Source organism: Xiphophorus maculatus, chromosome 19 (assembly GCF_002775205.1).
Source record: "Xiphophorus maculatus strain JP 163 A chromosome 19, X_maculatus-5.0-male, whole genome shotgun sequence".
In the NCBI taxonomy this organism is placed as follows: Eukaryota; Metazoa; Chordata; class Actinopteri; order Cyprinodontiformes; family Poeciliidae; genus Xiphophorus; species Xiphophorus maculatus.
The window spans coordinates 18,984,989-19,005,727 of record NC_036461.1 but is presented as its reverse complement, the minus strand read 5'-3'; the positions used below and the strand labels follow the sequence as shown (position 1 = coordinate 19,005,727).

General features: G+C 38.5%; 2 protein-coding genes across 2 annotated transcripts in view; both read right to left on the bottom strand.

The window, feature by feature from the left end:
* Positions 1 to 2,379: 2,379 nt before the first annotated feature.
* LOC102236212 (sphingosine-1-phosphate phosphatase 1-like) lies at positions 2,380 to 19,852 on the bottom strand. Its single transcript, XM_005816016.2, has 3 exons — positions 18,667 to 19,852; positions 11,979 to 12,068; positions 2,380 to 8,418 (listed from the first exon to the last, which is right to left on the bottom strand). The coding sequence occupies exons 1-3, from the start codon at positions 19,384 to 19,386 to the stop codon at positions 7,867 to 7,869; spliced, it is 1,362 nt and encodes a 453-aa protein (XP_005816073.1). The 5' UTR covers positions 19,387 to 19,852; the 3' UTR covers positions 2,380 to 7,866.
* Positions 19,399 to 20,739, bottom strand: part of LOC111612225 — a 15,426-nt gene continuing 14,085 nt past the window's right edge. The window contains exon 4 of the mRNA XM_023352726.1: positions 19,399 to 19,525. Coding sequence (XP_023208494.1) covers positions 19,399 to 19,525 — 127 coding nt within the window. The remainder of the gene's footprint in view (positions 19,526 to 20,739) is intronic.

Sequence of the window (20,739 nt, the reverse complement as noted above, 5' to 3'; positions counted from 1 at the left end):
ATGTCTGCACTTTTTATATCAGATGAGAAGATCAAACCTCCTCTCTCCAATCCTTATCCCTTTCTCCAGAGAGACAATAGACAGCGATATCTCAGTCTGGTTTGGGGCAAATATCCACCTTATAACCTCTGACTGGCAATGTAAAGACAGTGGCGAGGACAGATGAGAGAATCATCAAGACTGAGCTTCCTTCCATCTTTGACACCACTCAGTCGCTGCCTGTCCAGGGCTCAGCCAATCATAAAGATCCTTCCTCCACCCTCAGTATGGCTTGTTCTCCCTGCTGCCATCTTGGAAAAGATTCAGCAGCTTCAAATGCAGAACAATCAGATCCCACAACAACTTCATGCCTCATATCATAAAACCACTAAACTCACATACATTTTTTTATTGTATTTATATTGATGTTTTTTATTTACTGGGAGCTTTGCAATAAACATTTGCTCAATATGTTCACTTTAAATATACAGCTGAATTATAAAGTGTCTATTTTGCCTATTATTCTTTGCACAATAGTCCAAGCTCAGTCTAACTGGATGGAGCGTGTGAATATTAGTTTTCAAGTCTCGCCACAGATTCTCTGTCAGATTTAGGTCTTGACTTTGAATTAGCTGGAGGTTTGCAGGTGACTGAGTCAGCTGGGGAATGAACTGCAATAGAATCCAGAGTTTCATCAGGAGTGACCTTTAAGGTAAGTCCCAGGAAAAAGGAGAGCAAAGAAGGTTAGTAACACAAGGTGCTCAGTGGCCCCGACATTACCACTGAAGATTAACACTACATCAAAGGACTGGCAGCAGACTCTTCTTAAGCTCCATTCAATGAAGGTAGATGATTTGCAGGTGTGCAGAAGCACACCTGGTGCAGCTAATCAAACCAGCCGTGCTCTCTGACTCCATCTGGTGGAGAACTAGAAGAACTGACAACAGTGGCAAAAACAGATCCCAAGTATTTTTGCATCACGATCTGCTTTCTCTTCAACCTGAGAGATAGCAGGTGATAAGAGGAAGAAAAAAATGGGAAAAATATATATTATTTTTGAATATTTTAATTTGACCATTCTAATGTATGAATATGCTTTGATTCTATAGTACAATGTTTCATTCTATTTTAGCCTTGGCTGTATGCTTAGGGTCATTGTCCTCCTGGGAGGAGAACCTCCATTCCAGTCTCTAGTTTCTAATAGGTTTTCCTCCAGGATTGTTCTGTATTTAGCTTAGTAAACATCCAGAGGATGACGCTGCCACACCATACACATGATTATGTATAAGTCCACCAAAGTGGCACCCTTGTTGAAATTTGCAGACGACACAACTGTAGTGGGTCTCATCTCAGGGGGGATGAATCTGCCAACAGGAACAAGGGGGAGCAACATACAGTGTGGTGCACAGATAACAACTTGATCCAAAACACAGCCAACACCAACGAGATCATACTGGATTTTAGAAATAAAGGAGACATTCAACCACTATACATCTGCAGAGACGGGGTGGAGAGGATGTCAAACTTCTGTTTCCTGGGAGTTCGTATCATGGATAATCTGGCCTGTGATGTAAACACAGCAGAACTGGCAAAGAAGGCCCAGCAGAGACTCTATTTCCTGAGAGTCCTCAGGAGAAACAATATTTCTCAAAACCTGCTGGTGTCCTTCTACTGATACTCTCTTGAAAGCATCATCTGCTATTGTCTCTGTGTGTGGTTCTCCAGTTGCACAGTAGCACAGAGGGAGATTCTCCAGAGTATCATAAAATCTGACCAGAAGACCATTGGCTGCTCTCTGCCATCTCTTGAAGAACTCCATAGATCCTGCTGTCTCAGGGAAACCAGGAACATTTTAAAAGCCTCTTCACATCCTTGACACAATTTATTCCAACTGCTGCAATCTGGCTGCAGGTACAGGACAAACATTAAAACATTTAAAGCATTAAAACAAGGACAAACAGACTGAAGAATAGTTCATACCCAATACCCATATGGTATTAAATGCCACCTAGTGCTATTTATCACCCAATTTTGTTATAGCGCATGTAATTTCATTACATGGTTTTTATAATGACAATAAAGGTTATTACTTTGTTATTTGTAGCCAAGACTATTAAATGGAGGTATGTACATATGATCACCACCATAAACCGATGTGTTAGAACACATTTAAGGCAAATTATTTCAAAATTATTATAGCAACAGAATTTTCTAAACTAAACTATTTGTAACAAACATTTATATAACTATAGCACAGTTTTATAATATGATGTTGGTTGGAACACAAAGGACACAGACATGGAAACATTCTGCTGGGAACTCTTTAGCCCTCTGGTTGCTCTGGATGTTTCCTTAAACTGGAAGGTATGTAATGAGGCTAAGAAAAACATATTTTTATTTTTCAAACTTTTTTTATTGAAAAAAATAAAAACAAAATAGAATCAACCCATGACATGTTTATCTGGGAGTCTCATAAATGTACATGGAAACCCCAAAATGCCATTCAATGACAGGAATGTTTTACTGATTTAAAAACAAATTAAACAGTGCAAAGCAGAATAAAAGATCAAACATTCTAATAAGATTTAAAAACTGAGGAAATAGATTATTAAAAACTTTCTATATGATAGTCTGCTCACTATATCTCAGAAATGTTTTGGGCTCTGCCTTGATAACTAAATAATTTCATTAAAAAATATAATTTACTATAAACAAAGACAATGAGCAATTGATTGTAGGACACTTTCTGAAATGTTACAGATTCATATAAAAATATGTATGTAACCTTTGGAACACAGAAACACATAATTAACACTTAAGTGGTCAATTGTTGCTCTTGTTATGAAAGGACATTGTATACAATCACTTTACAATTAAATAATGACTGCTTGCAGATATTGACTGATTGCTTGCAATCCACATACACACCCAACAAATATTCTTTCTGCTGCTAAAATAACACTAATTATTAAAGTTATAACAATATCGTCTATATATTTTTTTTACTTAATAAACACAGTTAAGTAAAACTTTGAAACAACACTCATAAAATTAGCTGATGCTTCACATTCATTTTGTCCAGAATATTCAATCTTTTTGCTGTTCTGCTCTTCACAGAATACCACAAGCTGATATCAGGGGGCTAACTAGCCCAGCTATCTGCTCCAGCAGCCAGCCAGCAGCCAGTTAGCAGTTAGCCAACCAGCAGATTACCCGTTAGCTAAAGGTAGCTCTGAGAAACTGTTTATTAAAGTCAGGTTTATCTCATTTGTGCCTTTTTTGACAAACTTTCAAATAAATGACATTAGAAGAAAAGTCAGGTTGTTTAAGCCAATATTAGTGGTTGTTCAGTGTGACAAATACACCAATTCTGTTGTTTCTCAACCAAAGATGACCTTTGGCAGATATCAGTCTGATGTTACCTGGGAAAATGAAAATGTTGCAAGATATCCTATCTGGTTTCTGTCCTCCTTTTTCAGCTATGAGTTGCTGTCTCCTCCTCCTTCTCTCCATTATCTTAGAGTCTGACACTAACAGGAAGATGAACTCCTGGAACTTGGTTTCCATTTATTGATTGACTAATATGTCTGAGCTTGCAGTGTGGCATACTCAAGTCCTGTATGCATAGGTTATATTTTCACGTTGAACTGACTGTGGCCGTACAAAAATTTCACTCTTTTGGGTTGCAGTGCCATCAACAGACTTATATACAATAATATTTTCATATAAATGTCCCTCTTCATATTTGAAATATAAGGTTATATTCAAGCTATGGCAGAACCAATCTTCAATACAAGCAGGATATGTATTTCATCACAAATGATCTAAACAGGACATGAGGGTTCACACTAACAGGAAAAAGCAAAAAGCAATCATCAAACTGCCAAATATGAAAATGGAGAGGTTCCAAACCTTTTCCAGAAGAGCTGCTCAGCTCACCCCTTCTCCATTTCATACTATTGCACTTCTGTGCCATTCATACCTGCTTTTTGAGGTACAAAAAGAGCAATGTGTCAAAGAACGCACCCTATCTGCTAAATTGGTCACTTTGACTAACCTACTGGATCATTCAAATACAGGTGATCTATCAGCAAGATGTAATTATTTTTATTTTTTTTTTAGGCAGAATTTAGTTTGCTGTATTCATTTTGGTTTTAGTCAAACTTTCAACAACTAAATCTTTTTTACATATTGGTAAAATCCCTGTATTCTGTATATCCCTAAAATATGAAATCTAACATTTATTTTCAGAGCCTCCTACATCTCTTCAAAAAACCCGGCAGCTCATGAGTGTGTTCAGTTGAATTACACACATAACTGAATTTAAATTCAGGAGAAGTGTCTAAGCTAAATAAACTGATATGAAAATGTCAGTTTATTTTCTAAACTAACATTTTAACTAAGTTATTTTCTAACTGAGTTAGAAAATAATTAGTTTAAGGAGACGTAGTAGAAAAAGGAAGGGACAAAGTGGTTATGCACAAGAATGAAGTGAGGGAAAACTTGGCAAAAGAGTGAACTGCTAAGGAGAAACATTTCACTGTGTCGGAGGAGAAGTTATAGTTTACCTCAGAGTGATAAACTGGAAGGTTGTTGTCTATAAAAGCCAAAACAATAGAAAAAGCCCTTCAGTAGTTTGTATGGTGGATTCCACTGCACATGTGCAGTTAAAGGGAACCTTAAATATATCAGTTTCATATATATCAGGGACAGTTCAGTATTTTTAATGTGAGGTTCTGTAAGACATACAAGACCACCGTCTTTAAACACACCAATACACACTACATAAACAGTGTTGGGGCTTAAACAATCATGAACGTTTTCAGTCAAAGGAGTAGAAGGAGTTAAAGGAAACTCTTTGGAACAAAGAACCACATCTGAACATTCAGTGGATTAACAAAATAGTTTTAGCTTCTCCTGTCTGAGAAGGTAATTTCCTCGTTTGTTTTTAATCTGTTATTTTTTACCTTTCTATTGGATTTTATTGCATGTGAAATTCATGAGGAAGTTTTCTAAAAGTGCCTTTGTTTCATTTAATGAAATACTAAAACTGAAATTTTAACATCTTTATAAAATAACCATCAGGGATAATTTAGCTTTAGAGAGTCGGGAGGTATTAAAGGGACAGTTCAGTATTTTTAATGTGAGGTTCTGTTAGCAGTCTGTATCTTACCTGTGGTAGATGATTTTTTTGGGTTTAATTTAGTGTAAATCTACAGTAGCTGGACCCAGAGGATGAAGCTAAATTCTAGTCAAGCAGAATTCTACCATCTAAAAACTAACAAAGCAATTTATGTTAATGAAAATTTATAATTATAAGGACATTGAATGGTTATTTAAACAGAGACTGATTAAACTTACAGTATGTACCCTTCAGACTGTTCATTAGCCTCAGCCTCCAGCAAAACTAATCTGGGCTTTCAAAAATGATTGTGACAAGAAAGTTATAAACTTAACATTTTATGGTTGAAGATATGGTAAAACATTTGACATTTTCACAAGATATGTTAGGTAAAACTAGGGTTATATTTTCATAAAGTTGTTCTAAAGAACAAACAAACTTTCACTATTTTTACAGCATTATCAAAAGTCTAAATATAGTGAAAATCTGTTTAGATTGTGCTTCACGTGCTCTGGTTAAAAAAAAAACAGAGCATATTGGCTTTTGTTTGGTTTGTTTAGACTATTGTGAAGCACAATCTAAACAAACCAAACAAAAACCAACATGGTCTGAGATCAAACTCACAATCCCTGCAGTACATACACAATATTGCCAAAAGTATTTGCTCAACCATCCAAATTATGGGAGTCAGGTGTTCCAATCATTTCTATGGCCACAGGTGGATAAATGAAGCACCTAGGCATGCGGACTGTTTTTACAAACAGAATGGTTCGCTCTCTGGAGCTCAGTGAATTCCAGTGTGGAACTGTGATAGGATGCCACCTGTGCAACAAATCCAGTGATGAAATTTCCTCGCTCATAAATATTCCACAGTCGACTGTCAGCTGAATTATAAGAAAATGGAAGTATTCGGGAACGACAGCAACTCAGCCACCAAGTGGTAGGCCATCTAAGCCGACAGAGCGGGGTCAGTAGATGCTGAAGCACATAGTGTGAAGAGGTCACCAACTTTCTGCAGAGTCAGTCACTACTGACCTTCAAACTACATGTGGCCTTCAGATTAGCTCAAGAAAGGTGGGCATGGAATGGGCTTCCATGGTAACCAGCTGCATCCAAGCCAAACATCACCAAGTGCAATGCAAAGCGTCGAATGCAGTGGTGTAAAGCCAGATACACATGATAGATATCATGTCATGACTATGTTGTCTTTGGTTGGGTGAACAAAATCCTGCCTAAGATCAGTAACTGTTAGCGATCAGTAGCAGAATGTAAGCAAAAGTATTAAAAGTTTTGAGAACAAAAGACATAAAATCCTGTTTTCAGACTGAATATGTATGCTCTTAAATTATGGCAGGAAAATTCCACCAAGCGAGCAGAGAGTTTTGCAAGCAAAGATTTGCTCTGAGCAGAGACTAAGTGTGAGAGCGTGGAGATGTTTTGAGTACAGTCATTACAAGTTTTATGAAAGACATGAAGTCCTGCTTTCAAAATGAAAATGTAACCAAAAGTGTTACAAGTTTTGAGAACAAAAGACATGAAATCTTGCTTTCAGAATAAAAATGTGTGCTCTTGGATTATGGCAGAAAAATTCCCCCATTTGGCCAAGTTCTGTATAAATCTGTATAAAACTTAAATTGGAATTTTAGAAAAAGCATAACCGGTATCAGAAAGCTGTATCATCTGAAGATATGTTAACATATTGTGTCTTGCTTAAAAGTTGAATGGAGCTTTTAAGTTGAAGTAGGCAGAAGTTATGACTCATAAAAGAGCAAAGGTTTTTGCTGAATTTTGTGGAATTCTGAAGAATTCCAATGCATTTCAATGGTGTTGAAATCTGCAAAAAAAATTTTAATTGTATTTCCAAAAGTTAATAGTTGAAATTACCAAAAGTGAAATGCTCCAGAAGAAGCAGAACGTTTTGATATAGGAATTGTTGAAATTATATATACCCAATAGCAAAAATAGTTAATTGCAGAATTAGTTGAGTGCAGAAAAATGTATGGAACATTGAAAAATAATAATAAAGAGAAACACAATCTTAAGAAGTGAGAATGCCGAAAGCACTCTTACTTGATTATACAAGGTGTTAAAATAAATGTGGCTAAGCTGCATGGTCTGCCTTTGATCTAATGATAGTGGCTAAGGTTAGGACTGTATGCTTGTACTTGAGGACAGTTCCCCCACCTGGACTGTAGGAGGAAGTACTTCAACCCAAGTTACCTACTGATCCAGAGTTGGGTGTGTTAATGTGGGAGTGCTGCAAGGAGACTGTGACTGTAATGTTGAAGCACTTTGAATGGTCAATATGACTATGAAAGCACTAGGTACAGGCATAATCAGAGGCAATCTACTGCAGGTTACATATTACCTGCTTATAACCTTTTAGCAAAACCTCTCATTAAAATTCTTGAAATATGTCTTTAAAAAGGCAACAGTGTGGATATTCAGTGTAAAAAACACCAACATAGATAGGTTTGTCTTTCCACAGGTTAATCTTATAAAAGACTGTGCCACTTAAAGGAAATACTCCCTCACCCTCATCCTGCTCCAGAGCTAACCTGAGTCTGTTGGAAAAAAGAGCAGAAAAGTTAAGAAAGTGAGGAAGGAGTTCAGTGTTCAGGCTTTAATGCATCTCAGTCAGTTCTGGCCCTAACTTCCTGTTGAAGAGGAAAAGTCTGGTTTACATGGAGATGCAAAAACAGTATTGAAATGCTGGTTCTCCAATTCGTGGCTGGAGACTGACAGTGCACTGAAGTTACATCCTTTTAAGAGTTCTCCACGTAGGTGAAGAGCAGTGGAACCAGGAAGAGCACACTAAAGCCCATGGTCCCATAAACAATGTAGCGATATGGGAGTTCTACCTCCACATGCTGACGGGCCTTCCTCACGTCTGAGCTGGGCACCTTGAACAGCCAGCACACCAGTGGGATGGTGACAGCCTTCATCATGGCCCGTATCGCCACGAGGACTATCACTCCCAGAACCAACCGCAGCATAGCGCCACACACCAGGCCGCCACTTACGGTAGGCATCATGAGAGGTAGCTGATCAGCCGTCAGGTCTGGCATCAAACCTAGGAGCTGGTTTACATGAGACGCCAGGGCCACGCCAGCACCCACACCCAGGATCTGAGCCGTGTCACCTCTAGAAGTGCTCCAGGTGTCCAGGGTGAATGAGAAGAGGGCCAGGGCCAAGGGGATGAAAACGATGACCAGCGGAGCGTAGCGGCAGCTCAGGTTGAAGCTGTCAATCATGTCCAACGCAGGGAGAAAGAAGAAGAGGATGAGGATGCTGTACAAGATGCCAGCGATGACGTCCTGCAGGGAAGAAACACAGAAACAGAATCTGTGAATCCACAGCATAGCTGCTTTCTCCATGAAGCAGAGAAAACATACTGGAATGGGAATCTGAACATTTTCCCTTGATTAGAAGTTCTACTAAAATCCTCCAAATCATGAAATGACCTTCCAACATTTTCAGCTTATAAATGCACAAACAGCTACTGCAATGCATCTTTTATGGTTTTCATGAGAATCAGACCAAACTTAGAAACACGTGCTTTGGTACATTAAAGGAGGTAATCTAGTAAATCATTTTCTGTTGGACTGAAAAGCCAACAGCAGTAATAGCTTCTTCGATAGCTACTACAGCGATCAAAGAACCTGTAGCACATGTTTTCTCTTTTATGTGTCAGAGTTCTTAGAGAATCAGAGGCGGTTAAAATCTGAGTCAATGGCGGTTTTCTACTACACCGCCTCTAACCGGCTCGGTCCCGGTCTGCCCCGGCCAGATTCATTTTCCATTAGCAGATGTGGTGCGGTTCTGCCCAGCTGTTCTCAGATTTTCATACCTACTTCAGGGATATTACTAGCAGCACTGTGCAGGGTACGGCACCAAAGCCATTTGATTGACAGCTGTTGATTGGCTCGCGATTTATGTCACTGAAAACTCCAAACATCATTTTGTAGTGATTGGGTTTTTTTGTGTGTTTATTTAGTTTTCTGTGTTCTGTTGAGTCTCTTTGTTGTCTATCCCTTGATTGTCTCCAGCTGTCCCTTATTTCTCCTGATTGTCTCCCTGTGTATTTAAACCCACTTGTGTTCCTTGTCAGGTCCTGTGTCGAATCTGTTGTGTCAAAGCTGTCTTGCCGTCTAGTCTGCCATCAGCTGTGTTTGCTGTCCAGTTGCTACCAGCTCTGAGCTTTTAGCCTTCCGCTCATCTGTGCTGCCTGAATTTTTGGATTTTTGATTTTTTCTTTGGATCATTAATCATTAGTTCATCATTCCAACCTGGGTCCTCAGCGTTTTCCTCACCACCTCTACACACCGCAAATCATGACAGAAGGATCCGACCACAAGTTGCTACAGTGAGGAGCAACTTGTGAGGAGCAACTTGTAGTAAGGGAAAAGAAACATCAACAAGGACAATACACGCTGGGATGAATTAATTTCTACAATAAAAGACTATGTGGAGATTGTGGCGGAACAATACTTCGCCCTCAGGCGCCTTGGGGTCGCCATCCGACTCCTCTTGGTGCTGAAGGGCTGGTCCGCCCATCTCTCGTCCCTGGGGATGGTGGAGCTGCAACTGGACGCAGAGTGGGAACGCCAGACAGATTTGGCTGTCATGGCTGGTGACCCTCTGCCTCCTAAGCCGGACATCCCATTCTTCTGCTCCACCAACCCAGCTCCAGCATCTCCGGGACCAGCACCACCTCCAGCCGCAGCTCTGGCTAAGTCTCCTGCGCCCGCCACACCTCTGGCTGCTGCTGCAGACACTGCTCCTCTCACCCTCCACCCACCCTTGTTGTGTGGGACTGTTTTTGGGCTTCTTGGAGCCGCCCTTGAGGGGGGGTACTGTAGTAAATTTTTGTAGTGACACACCGCAAATTATGACACATTTAGTTTAGCTGCGGATCGCGGGTATGCCGTCAAAGAGCTGCTCAGTATGAGGAGTTTAATTATGAGTTTAATCAGGAGCAACACCTGAAAGACATGCAGTAAGTTTAGTAGCAGAATGACCGTGAATTAGCAGCGCTGCTAGCAGCTCTTCTCTCTGAAGAACGGACAGCAATAAAGAAGAGAGAAACACTGCAGATGTGGTCAGCTTTCTGATGGAGCTGCAATTTTGGGCCGATAGTGTGAAACACTAGAACTGCATAATATTAACTTGTGATGTGAATTTTATTTTTAATGTGGATTTAAAAAAAAATAAAAAATGTTCATGTGTGGCTATTGGTTTACATCTTTTGACTGCCTTACCTAAATCCAAAAGGTTGCACATTTAAAAAAATAAAGAGCCAGAATGTTATTTTATTTATATGTCCAGTTATGATAAAGAATAACTGGAGTCTTTATCATTATGTTTGGCCAGCAATAAATTTCTATAAGACAAAATGAAATATCTGGGTTTATTTGAGTCCATCAAAACGAGAACCTCGAGGCTCTCCATTGCTGAGTGTTGACATCAGCAGAGAGTTGACCACAGCTGCTGCTGCTCATGTCCTGCCCACAATAATGAGGAACAGACTGTATAATGGAAAAGCTCACTATGTGGGGAAGGACTGAGCCCACATTAACTGGTTAGAGCGCATTGTGCTGGTGGAAAAGTGTCTTTAATGTCAGTGATAAAGGCTACCTCTAAAAGTCATGCACATATAACATTGTTTTCTCTACTTTGCTTACACGCAGAAGGATATTAATACACTGGAAATCCAAAGACTCACCTAATGCCGATCTATTGCTAGGACATATGATTATAAATTTATATTCAGTATATTTTCAGTATTACAGAATGTCTTGAATTTTTTGTATCTATGATAAGAACTTAGTTTGTTTTGGTAAAAGTATTTTGAAAATGTTGTTCTGAGATAAATAACCTGATGATACTAAAATACTTAAGAGTTTTTGAACTAAAATTAATTTGGGTTGTTATTCATAATACATTATTATGGCAACAACATGTCAATTACATAAAAGGTACACTTTTATATAATTGCCTCTGAATCCTCAGTAATTCTTTAAAATCAGTGATGTAATAAATTCTAAGCCTTGCATACAGTTTATTGCTCATTATTTCTACCTTGCATATCTTAATGTGTAGAACTGTGGAGGTCAATCTAATTCAAATTTAGATCCAATAGAAGTTTTACAGAAGTGTACAATTCAAATTATATATATATGAGGGACTATTATCCTCACACATATCCACTTTTCCTCAATTACCATGTTATGAAATTCGTATTCTTATATTATGCAAAAAAAAGGAATTCCTTTTTGCTTGTCAAGACTACTTGACAAGCAAAAAATGTAGAAAAATGTACTTCAGTAACCTTTGCTGCCTTCGGTAACAACGTTAAATGATTTTTTGTTGCTTTAGTATTTTCTGTTATTCTGACAGGCAGTGGTGATTGGTGACCACTTCAGCATATTAAATTCCCATTCATATTCAAAACAAATTTTTTGACCCCAAAGGGATATTAAATGTTGTTGTTGTAATTCATTTCATTAAAGAGTCACTGTAGTTGGTGATGGCTTTGGGCAGGAAAGATCTCTTGTAGCTTTCGAATTTGAAGAAGCCTCTGACTAAAGACTCTGTTTTCCTAAGACAGTCTCATGAAGAGGATGATCAGGTTATCAATACTTTTTTTGATTTTATGTAAAATCTTTCTTTGCACCATTATCACAAGAAAATGTTTATTAATACTGGTCTTTTGCATCTCCCTAAGCATGTTCAGTTATGGCATGACACATCGGCTAATGATTATTGGTAATAATCAAGATAACTGCTAGCATTTATTAAAACCACTCATAATAATTCTTCAGCTCTACTTGGGGCTGGAAGTGTCAAAGTTGGCACCATTGTGTGTGAGACATACCAGGACTGAGTGCATCCCCATGTAGATCCGGCTGGAACAGACCAACAGACACCAACAGAGAGCCAAGCTGAAGCCCAGGGTGTAAGGGTACTGCAGAGATGAGAGGAGGCACATTTCAACCTGGAGCATTTCTATACAGCTCATCCTTATCCAACAATAGTGTTTCCTGTTACCCAAATTACCCTGATAAAATGTTTATATAACCAGATGTTTTGGCCATGAGATGCACACAAGTAGATGCACATGGGTTTGAATATTCTTAAACCCATCCTCATCCATGATCCGTTTCTTGTAATTAGTATGTCTTAAAGTTCTTTGCAGGGATGCACTGAAGTTATTGCATTCAAAACCACAACGAAGGCAAAAATAATTGCAGTGAAGGTAACTGGACTTCATAGAACTAGAAAAAAACATGAAAAGATGCTCAAGTAATTCAAAACATCAATCAGAAGTGTTCAACCTCTAATTAAAAAAAAGGAAATAGACATATTCACTACAACTGGTTGGGATTTACTTAAGAAGAAAAATGGTAAATGAGGGATTCTCAGGGCCGGCCTAGGGCATAAGCAAACTAAATGGCTGCAGGGCTGAGATTAGTTAGCAAAACAATGTCGCAAAAAAAGACTTATTCTTCAGGGACAGAAAAAGAACAAGGAAGAAGAGAAAAAAGCAAAGATCAAGGTATGTTTTCATGTGTCTTGGTAATGTAATGTTTCTCAAAAATAATTGAAGAGCTGCTAGTAGAATAACTGGGGTGCAGATAGACAGTCATTATTAAACATATATAATGCTCTCATGAGATCAATAATAGATTATGGCAGTTTTATATATGGAGCAGCAGCTAAAACAACACTACAAAAGATAGATAGATTACAGAGTAGGGCTTTATGTATATGTATAGGAGCAGTAAAAACGACACCTATTAATGCTCTTTTAATAGAGACTGGAGAGACTTCACTGGAAATGAGAAGAATAAAATTAGCTCTAGTATACTGGATGAAAATTAAAAGTAGTAAGGAAGAAAATGTAACTTCAACAATTTTACATAACTGTTGGGAATATTCAAAGTTCCAGAGTAATGGATTTGGATGGATTGTAAGCAAATTGATTAAAATGTATGGATTAGAGGATAAGAAAATAGCTCAGTTTAATCCGATTAGTGTTATTCCTCCATGGCTATTTCCTAAGGTAAATGTAGATATGAGACTTCTTAAAATGAAAAATGAGTGGAATTTAAATGAAATAGGGATAAAGACTGATATATATTTAAGAAACTCATATTATAATTACCTTAAAATATATTCAGATGGTTCTAAGAATTTAAAAGGATGTGTGGGAATAGGAATAAATATACAAGAGTTTAAAAAATATATTTCTAAAAGAATATCAGATCAACTATCTGTTTTCACAGCAGAAATGGTGGCAGATATACTAAGCTTAGATTGGGTTGAGGAGGTTCAACCAGACAGGGTGGTGGTGTGCACAGATTCCAAAGCAGTTTTAGAAAGTATTCAGGGAGAAAGAAATAATAGGAAAGATTTAGTATTAGAAATTCAGCAAAGTCTATTTAGATTATATAGGGGTGGCATTGATATTTGGTTCTGTTGGGTACCAGCACATGAAGGTGTAAAAGGCAATAAAAAGGCAGATAAATTAGCAAAAAGGGATTACAATTACTTTTGGGAAAGGGGAAGGGAAATCACTTATTAAGAGTAAAGAAATTGAAAAATGGCAAAAAAATGTGTAATGAAGATAAGAAAGGAAGAAGATTATATGAAGTACAAAACTCAGTACTAATTAGAAATTTAATGAGAGAAACAGAAGGGAAGAAAAATAATGATTAGATTAAGAGATGGTCATAACTAATTAAATGACATTTTATATTTAATAGGGAGGAAAAATAATGATAAATGTGAAAGATGTGGAGAGAAAGAAAGTGTAGAACACGTTTTGATGAACTGTAAGACATATGAACCTGAAAGGGAGAAATTGAGAAAAGTGGTTGGAAGGACAGGTCAAGAATGGAGTCTTAAAGGAATATTCCAAATGAAGGAAACATAATGGATATTTACAGATTAAGGAAAGCATTATTTATTTATCTTCAGAATACAAAATTAAAAAATAGAATTTGATAGATGTAAAGTAACGTTGCTACACACTCGTGTACAGTAGGTGGCAGTATGCACCTTAAAGTTGCTTGCAATCCGCCATAATAGAAAAGAAGAAGAAAAAGAAGACTCTATGACACTCCAACATCTCCACCATTGGCAAGACTAGAGAGCTGTCTAAGGATGTCAGGGACAAAACTGTTGACCTACACAAGGCTGGAATTACTACAAAGTCATAAGTAAGAAGTTGGATGAGAAGGAGACACAACTTTGGGGCAATTATTTGGAAAAGAAAGAAGTACAACATGGCGATGACCCAAAACATACAGCCAAGGAAACAAAGACGTGGCTCCAGAAAAGGCATATCCAGGTGATGAAATGGCCTCGCCAGTCTCCTGACCACAATCCCATTGAAAATCTATAGAGAGAGCTGAAGCTTCACGTTTCCAAACGCATGTCTAAAAACCTCAAGGATTATGAGATGATCTGCAGAGAGGAGTGGGCCAAAATTTGTCCTAAAGTGTGTGCACACCTTATAAAAAAACTACAAGAAGTGTCTGACTACTGTGCTGGCCACCAAGGGTTTTGCCACCAAATACTAAATTATGTTTCACTGGGGGGTCAAAATACTTATTTCTTTCAATAAAATGCATTTTTTCTCTCATTTTATGCAATTTTCTCAGTTTTTGTTTCGATATCCTATGTGTCACTGTTAAAATTAAGCTGGCATAAAATCATAAGATTTTTTTTGTATAAAACTTTTTAAAGTCACCCTATATTTACATTTGTCATAATATTATTTGTTTGAGGAAGAAAAAGGTTTTTGTTTTATCTAAAAGGAACTCATTGTGTTTTTCTGAGATTAATGGAAAATAAAAACTATAATATGCATTTGATGCATATTATAGTTTTTATAATATGCATCGATCCATTTCTCATGTGATTGTGTGATGCAAGAATTTCATACTGACTGACTGGGTGTTAGGAAGAACTCATATCAGTGCTTGGCTTAAATGTTTTACTAATGCATTGCGTAAAGATTTCAGTGTCTAAATTATGAGACATTGTGAATGTTTACTGTGCCGAAACAATAAAACAAAAGAAACACGAAATAGAGTAAACAGGCTGTTACAGTAGGTATGCCAGTAAACCTTACATGAAAACGATCAAACACTAAATGCTGACTTGTGTAGCATTGGCTGTTAGGCTGTTGGAGGAGAGGACTGCTCTTCTAGTATATTTCTGCATGGAGTTAGGGGGGAAAAATTTAGTATCCTTGTGCAGTTATAAAGTTCAAAGTACATTTAACAGTTTTATGGTCTTTGGTTGTTGAAATGGCTCCGCTGTACTTTCACTGCCTTCTGCTTTCATCAGACAATGTGTTTCATAGACACTCAAAAAGCTTGATGTGTTTGATGGTGAATATGGTTTTGAGATTTTGAGTTTCAATTAAAATTCATTCAGTCAAGTCACTGCTTTTGATCAGAGTATGCTATTTTTAATAACTCTGCAGTATTCTATGTTGTAATGTTGCCCTTACTGTACAATATGTTATTCTCAATTCTGTTTTTATTAGTGGTGAGACTCAATTAAAATGTTTCAGTTAATTGCAGAGTCTGTAATTAATTGACCGCAATTGCAAACATCTTTGATAAAATAATTAAGAAATGTGGACTGTGGATGCTAACATTAGCATTTGGGACATCTTTGCTGCTAGATGTCTAGAATGGAGGCGCTATTTTAAGCTACAATGGCTTTGCTGACAGGCTAACTCCTTATAGCACAACTTGAACACAATAGATTTTTCCAGCATGTCATCAGATTGTTTTTGAAGCATATATGAGCCCCCAGTGGGCCAAGGGAAGCAGCTTTGTTGTTGCTAGCAGTTGTCACTTACATGTTCCTACCCCACTAGGGACACAGTGGTAGAAGTTCTCCCTGCAATCGGCAGGTTGTTAGCTTGATCTCCGCTCCTGTGCATGGCAGCCTCACTTCTGTCAGACTGCCCAGGTCAAAATTCATTCCAGGAGCTTTCCACCATCAGTGTGTGAATGGGTAAGTGAATGGCTGAATGTAGAATGCTGTTTAAAACTGATTTTAGGCAGCATCATGGATAATTTCAGGTGTGACTGATGTAAACACTTAAAAAGGGGTGTGTGTGTCGGCGTGCAGCAGCCCAACATGTGTGACACACACGATCAGGTCCGCGCAGCGGGAAGATTCCCCTTGAGGATGTTAATCAAACCTTAAATGAAAAAAAATAAAAAAATTAAAAAGCTGTTACAGAGTTCATCCCAGCACCCCAGATTGTGGATCAGAAACCGTTGGGAGTCTGGCATCCAGGTAAACGCCACCCGGTGAGCGAGGACACCACAGAGGGGGGAAAACTAAGCTCTGTGAGATTCTGAACTATTTCATTTTGGCTGTTTTTTGTGGTACCACTATTTTTTCTTATCTTCTTGTGGGCATTTTGCCATTTGAATTTTTCATTTTGGATTGAAACTTAAAGCCAGCAGCTGGGAAATATTTATAGGAAATTTCTTTGAGCATATGGGATTCTAATATGGACTTCATTCTGATTTAAATGAACTGCATTTTGGGACATTTTTTGCTGACATAAACAGAGTTATTTAAACCTAAGCTGATATTATTTTGAGAGAATTCTGCTACTGCTCAGCTCTTTATTTTGAAGTATAATCATTTATCCTTACTATCATTATTATGGATCTGTGAATAAAGCTATTGTTGATAACATGAACAATTTCCATAAGTATTTATTTGTCAACAAATTAAGAGTGATTATCAAACTTGGTAATCTGATTCCTGGAACAGAACCTCCTTGTAATGTAAGTTCCGCTTTAAGTCAAGCTGAATGTCACAAGTTTATATTTCTAATAAATCACCAAACAACTGTTTGTGCTTTCAATGGCCAACTGTCAGTTAAATGAGCATTGTAAAACTCTAAACTGTCTGATTAACTTCTAATGTATCCTGCACTCAAATGTCCTCACAAAAACTTCAGCCTCTCAGCTGCATCCTGATTAAATACCTGTCACTTCCTGAGAGAAAACATTCCCTATGGAAAACATTCAAAACATTAATGGGCAAATATTTAAAGAAGCTAGTTTTTTTTACCTTTTCTTTTCCCCAAATAATCCAATTGAGATTTAAAATGTCTTTTACAAGGGAAACATGGTCAAGAAGACAGAGGTGAAACAGACAACACAAAACAGACTGGTTGAAACAACTGGTCCTCTAAAAGCACTACAGTCATTAGCAGCTTCCAGTAGCAGAGCACACCCCTCATATTTTGTAAATATGGTATAAGTGGTTGTCTGAGTCTGGACAGTGACCTGTCCTCCTCACCTTTTTCTTTGGTCTTGATTGTCCCTCCCTAAAGTGTGGGGCTACTCTGCTTTACAACACTGCTGTGCTGCAATTATGGTTCTGTAAATGTTACTTTTTTCTACATTTCCTTGTTTAATTAGTTTTGAAGTTATTTTCCAATATTCCATTTCATTTTGTTGTAGTTCATTCATGAAACTGATTTGATTACCATTTTATCATAAAACCATCCATCCATCCATTTTCTTATACCCTTGTCCCTAGTGAGCTCCGGAGGGCTGTTGGTGCCTATCTCCAGTGAGACATTTCCAGCGAGAGGCACGGACACCCTGGACAGGTCGCCAGTCCATCGCAGGACAAGATAGACAGGACAAACAACCATGCACACACACCTGAGGAGAATTTAGAGAGACCAATCAACCTGACAGTCATGTTTTTGGACTGTGGGAGGAAGCTGGAAAAAAAGAGAAGCTATTTGAATATTCCCTGGTGCTACAGGGAGAACATGCAAACTCCATGTAGAAAGACCCCTGGCCGGAAATTGAACCTTCTTTCTGCAAGGCAACAGTGCTACCAACTATGCCCATCATTAAAGGTATATATTCAGTTTTGGAGTTTTTTAGTAGCTAGATTGTAAAGTGTTTGTCCTCTTCCTGATTTTCTATTTTTGCATGTTTGTCACACTTCAGTGATTCAGAACATCAAACCAATTTTAATATTAGTTAAACAGCACAAGTAACACAAAATGCAGTTTTTAAATGAAGGTGTTTATCAATAAAGGAAAAAAATATCTAGACCTACATGGCCCTGCATTCAAGAGTGATTTGTCCTGTAATAACTTCAACAACTACATGCTCCAAAACACACAAAGTAGGCTTGGAACCGACCTCACTTAGCACTGATAACAGACCTAATCAAGCTTCTGTTATCTTGTTACTATGTGTCATGTTTTGGCTGATTTTACAGCAATGAATCTAAAGAAGCCTCTGACTGAAGACTGTTGCTGTATGACATTCTAATGACCAACATGACATGCTAACAGCTATTTACTCTGTGGCTCAATACTTATAAAGCTGACTGGGGAGGCCCCAATTCAACTGTACTTACGGCCTCAAACAACATTGAGCCGGCCCTGCTAATGCAACTTCCTTTGTAAATAATATTTCTGGCCAGGAGGAAATGGTTCCTAACCACTTCTTCACATTTTCAACAGCCTGGTGTGTGTTAGTGATTACCTCCCAGCGGCCATGGGTCATGAAGAACAGGGAGAAGGGGATGGCTGTCCCTGACATGGCGTGGGTGGACGGCATGCTGTACTCAGAGTTGTAAAACATTTCCACTTTCACCACAGGTGGGGAAGCGGGTCGGGGCCAGCCGATCACATCCTTCGTGCACTGTCCCACGTACATGACCCAGACCCACACCATGATCAACCGTCTGCTCACGAAAGCGTCCACATTCCACATGATGAAGGGAAAGAAGGTGATGTAAAACAATTCGTTTCCCAACTCTGTACCGAAGGTGAACAAGTAAAACAAGAAGCGGTTCTCGATGACAAACTCCTGCCCCGCTTCGCCCGTCAGAGAGTTTCTGCGGAGGGGTTTAAGAGTGCTGCCCCGCACAGCGACACTTTCTCCGCCTGGGGACAGAGCAGCCCCGTTCGGGGGAGCGTCTTCCATGTCATGCTTGCGTTTTCTAGGCTCAGTCACATCTGCGATCCTCCTCGGAACTCCCATACTGGTCAACTGTTCATCTCCTGTTTCCCCGGCTGTGTGATGATGGAGAGCCCCGTTGTTGCGAGAACGAGCCTTATTTACTGACCTGCAGCCATCAGAGGTCGAACTATCGGCAGGAACAGGTTCTGAAAGAGTGCCCCGTATCCCGCAAACAAGCTGAAAGCGGGCGACAAGGTGAGGGTCTTGGAGGTAGCGAAGGTACTCCATAACTCTCACCATGTTGAGCTGGCTCTATTCGCGGAGGTGCAGAAGGGAACATGGACTTGTGTACTTCCTCTGAGCGGTGGGTGTTAGCTCCCAGGCTGCCGTCTGCTGGCTAGGGCAGCTATCTGAGGTGAAGCGCGAACCATGAGAAGAGCTGAGAAAATTGGGACGATGACCCGTAAAACATGTACAACACAGTGCAGGAGACAGTGGCCTGTTCGGTCACAGCAGAAACACAAAGACAGACGGGAGATTCAGGGAAACACACTTTCTCCATTGCGTTCAAGTACTGTTGGAAATCTTGCTTGTTTTGTCATGTTCGTATTTGGTTGATAAATAATTCACGATAGAACTGTACTGTCATAAACTAGCGCAGGAATAATATTATATTTGAACTAATTGTTGATCAGGTTCCTTATGTTGCAAACATTATTCGTTGGAGATTTTGTCTTGCCTCTCAGAGCACCTGACTGTAGCCAGAGTAACCCACACACAACATTAAATGCAACATGAGTGTCCTTACCGTACGTCTGTGTGAACGCCATGTTGAGAGTGTCATATTGACGCCCATAATATGTGATGATTTTCAGATGCATTTCAGTTGAAACTAGAAAATTTCGGAAGAAATTTAGCCGGGGCCTGCCAAGGCGTGCCCGTCGGTTTGGGCCCGGCGTTGTCACGCTACAAATTGGCATCGATGCTAAAGAACGCTGCAACGTAATCAATAGCATGCTGAGAATCACAAGAACGTTAAGTAAGGTGGACGTGCACCATTCAGTATGATTTAAAATGTTGTCAAGGTTTTTATTTTGGAAGTTTTGTTAAACTTCATTTCAAAGGGCCAAACTAATCCCATGCGTAATAGTCCTTGGGTTAAAATAGTTATATAATGCTCAAAACACAAGTAGTTGAGGTAAAAATATTAAAGGCTTTTATTTTGAAATGTTTGTTAAGCTTCATTTCAAAGCGCCAAACTAATCCTATGTTTATCAGTGCTTTGGATGAAAAAGTCAAATAAAGCCAAAAAGAGCAATTACGTCATGTAAAAATATTCAAGGCTTTTATTTTGAAATTTTCAGTATGCTTCATTTCAAAGGGCCAAACTAATACCATGTGTAACAGTGCTTTGGATGAAAAAGTCAAATAAAGCCAAAAAGAGCAATTACGTCATGTAAAAATATTCAAGGCTTTTATTTTGAAATTTGCAGGATGCTTCATTTCAAAGGGCCAAACTAATACCATGTGTAACAGTGCTTTGGATGAAAAAGTCAAATAAAGATAAAAAGAGCAATTACGTCATGTAAAAATATTCAAGGCTTTTATTTTGAAATTTTCAGTATACTTCATTTTAAAGTTCCGAACTAATAC

Bases quoted from the DNA above. Each gene is read 5' to 3' on its own strand.
- LOC102236212 (XM_005816016.2), bottom strand. From the start codon at position 19,386: ATGGTGAGAGTTATGGAGTACCTTCGCTACCTCCAAGACCCTCACCTT. The intron at 12,069-18,666 runs GTAATCACTAAC...TCATCTCTGCAG, and splicing joins TGACCCATGGCCGCTGGGAG to TACCCTTACACCCTGGGCTT. The intron at 8,419-11,978 runs GTATGTCTCACA...TCTTCCCTGCAG, and splicing joins TGGGGATGCACTCAGTCCTG to GACGTCATCGCTGGCATCTT.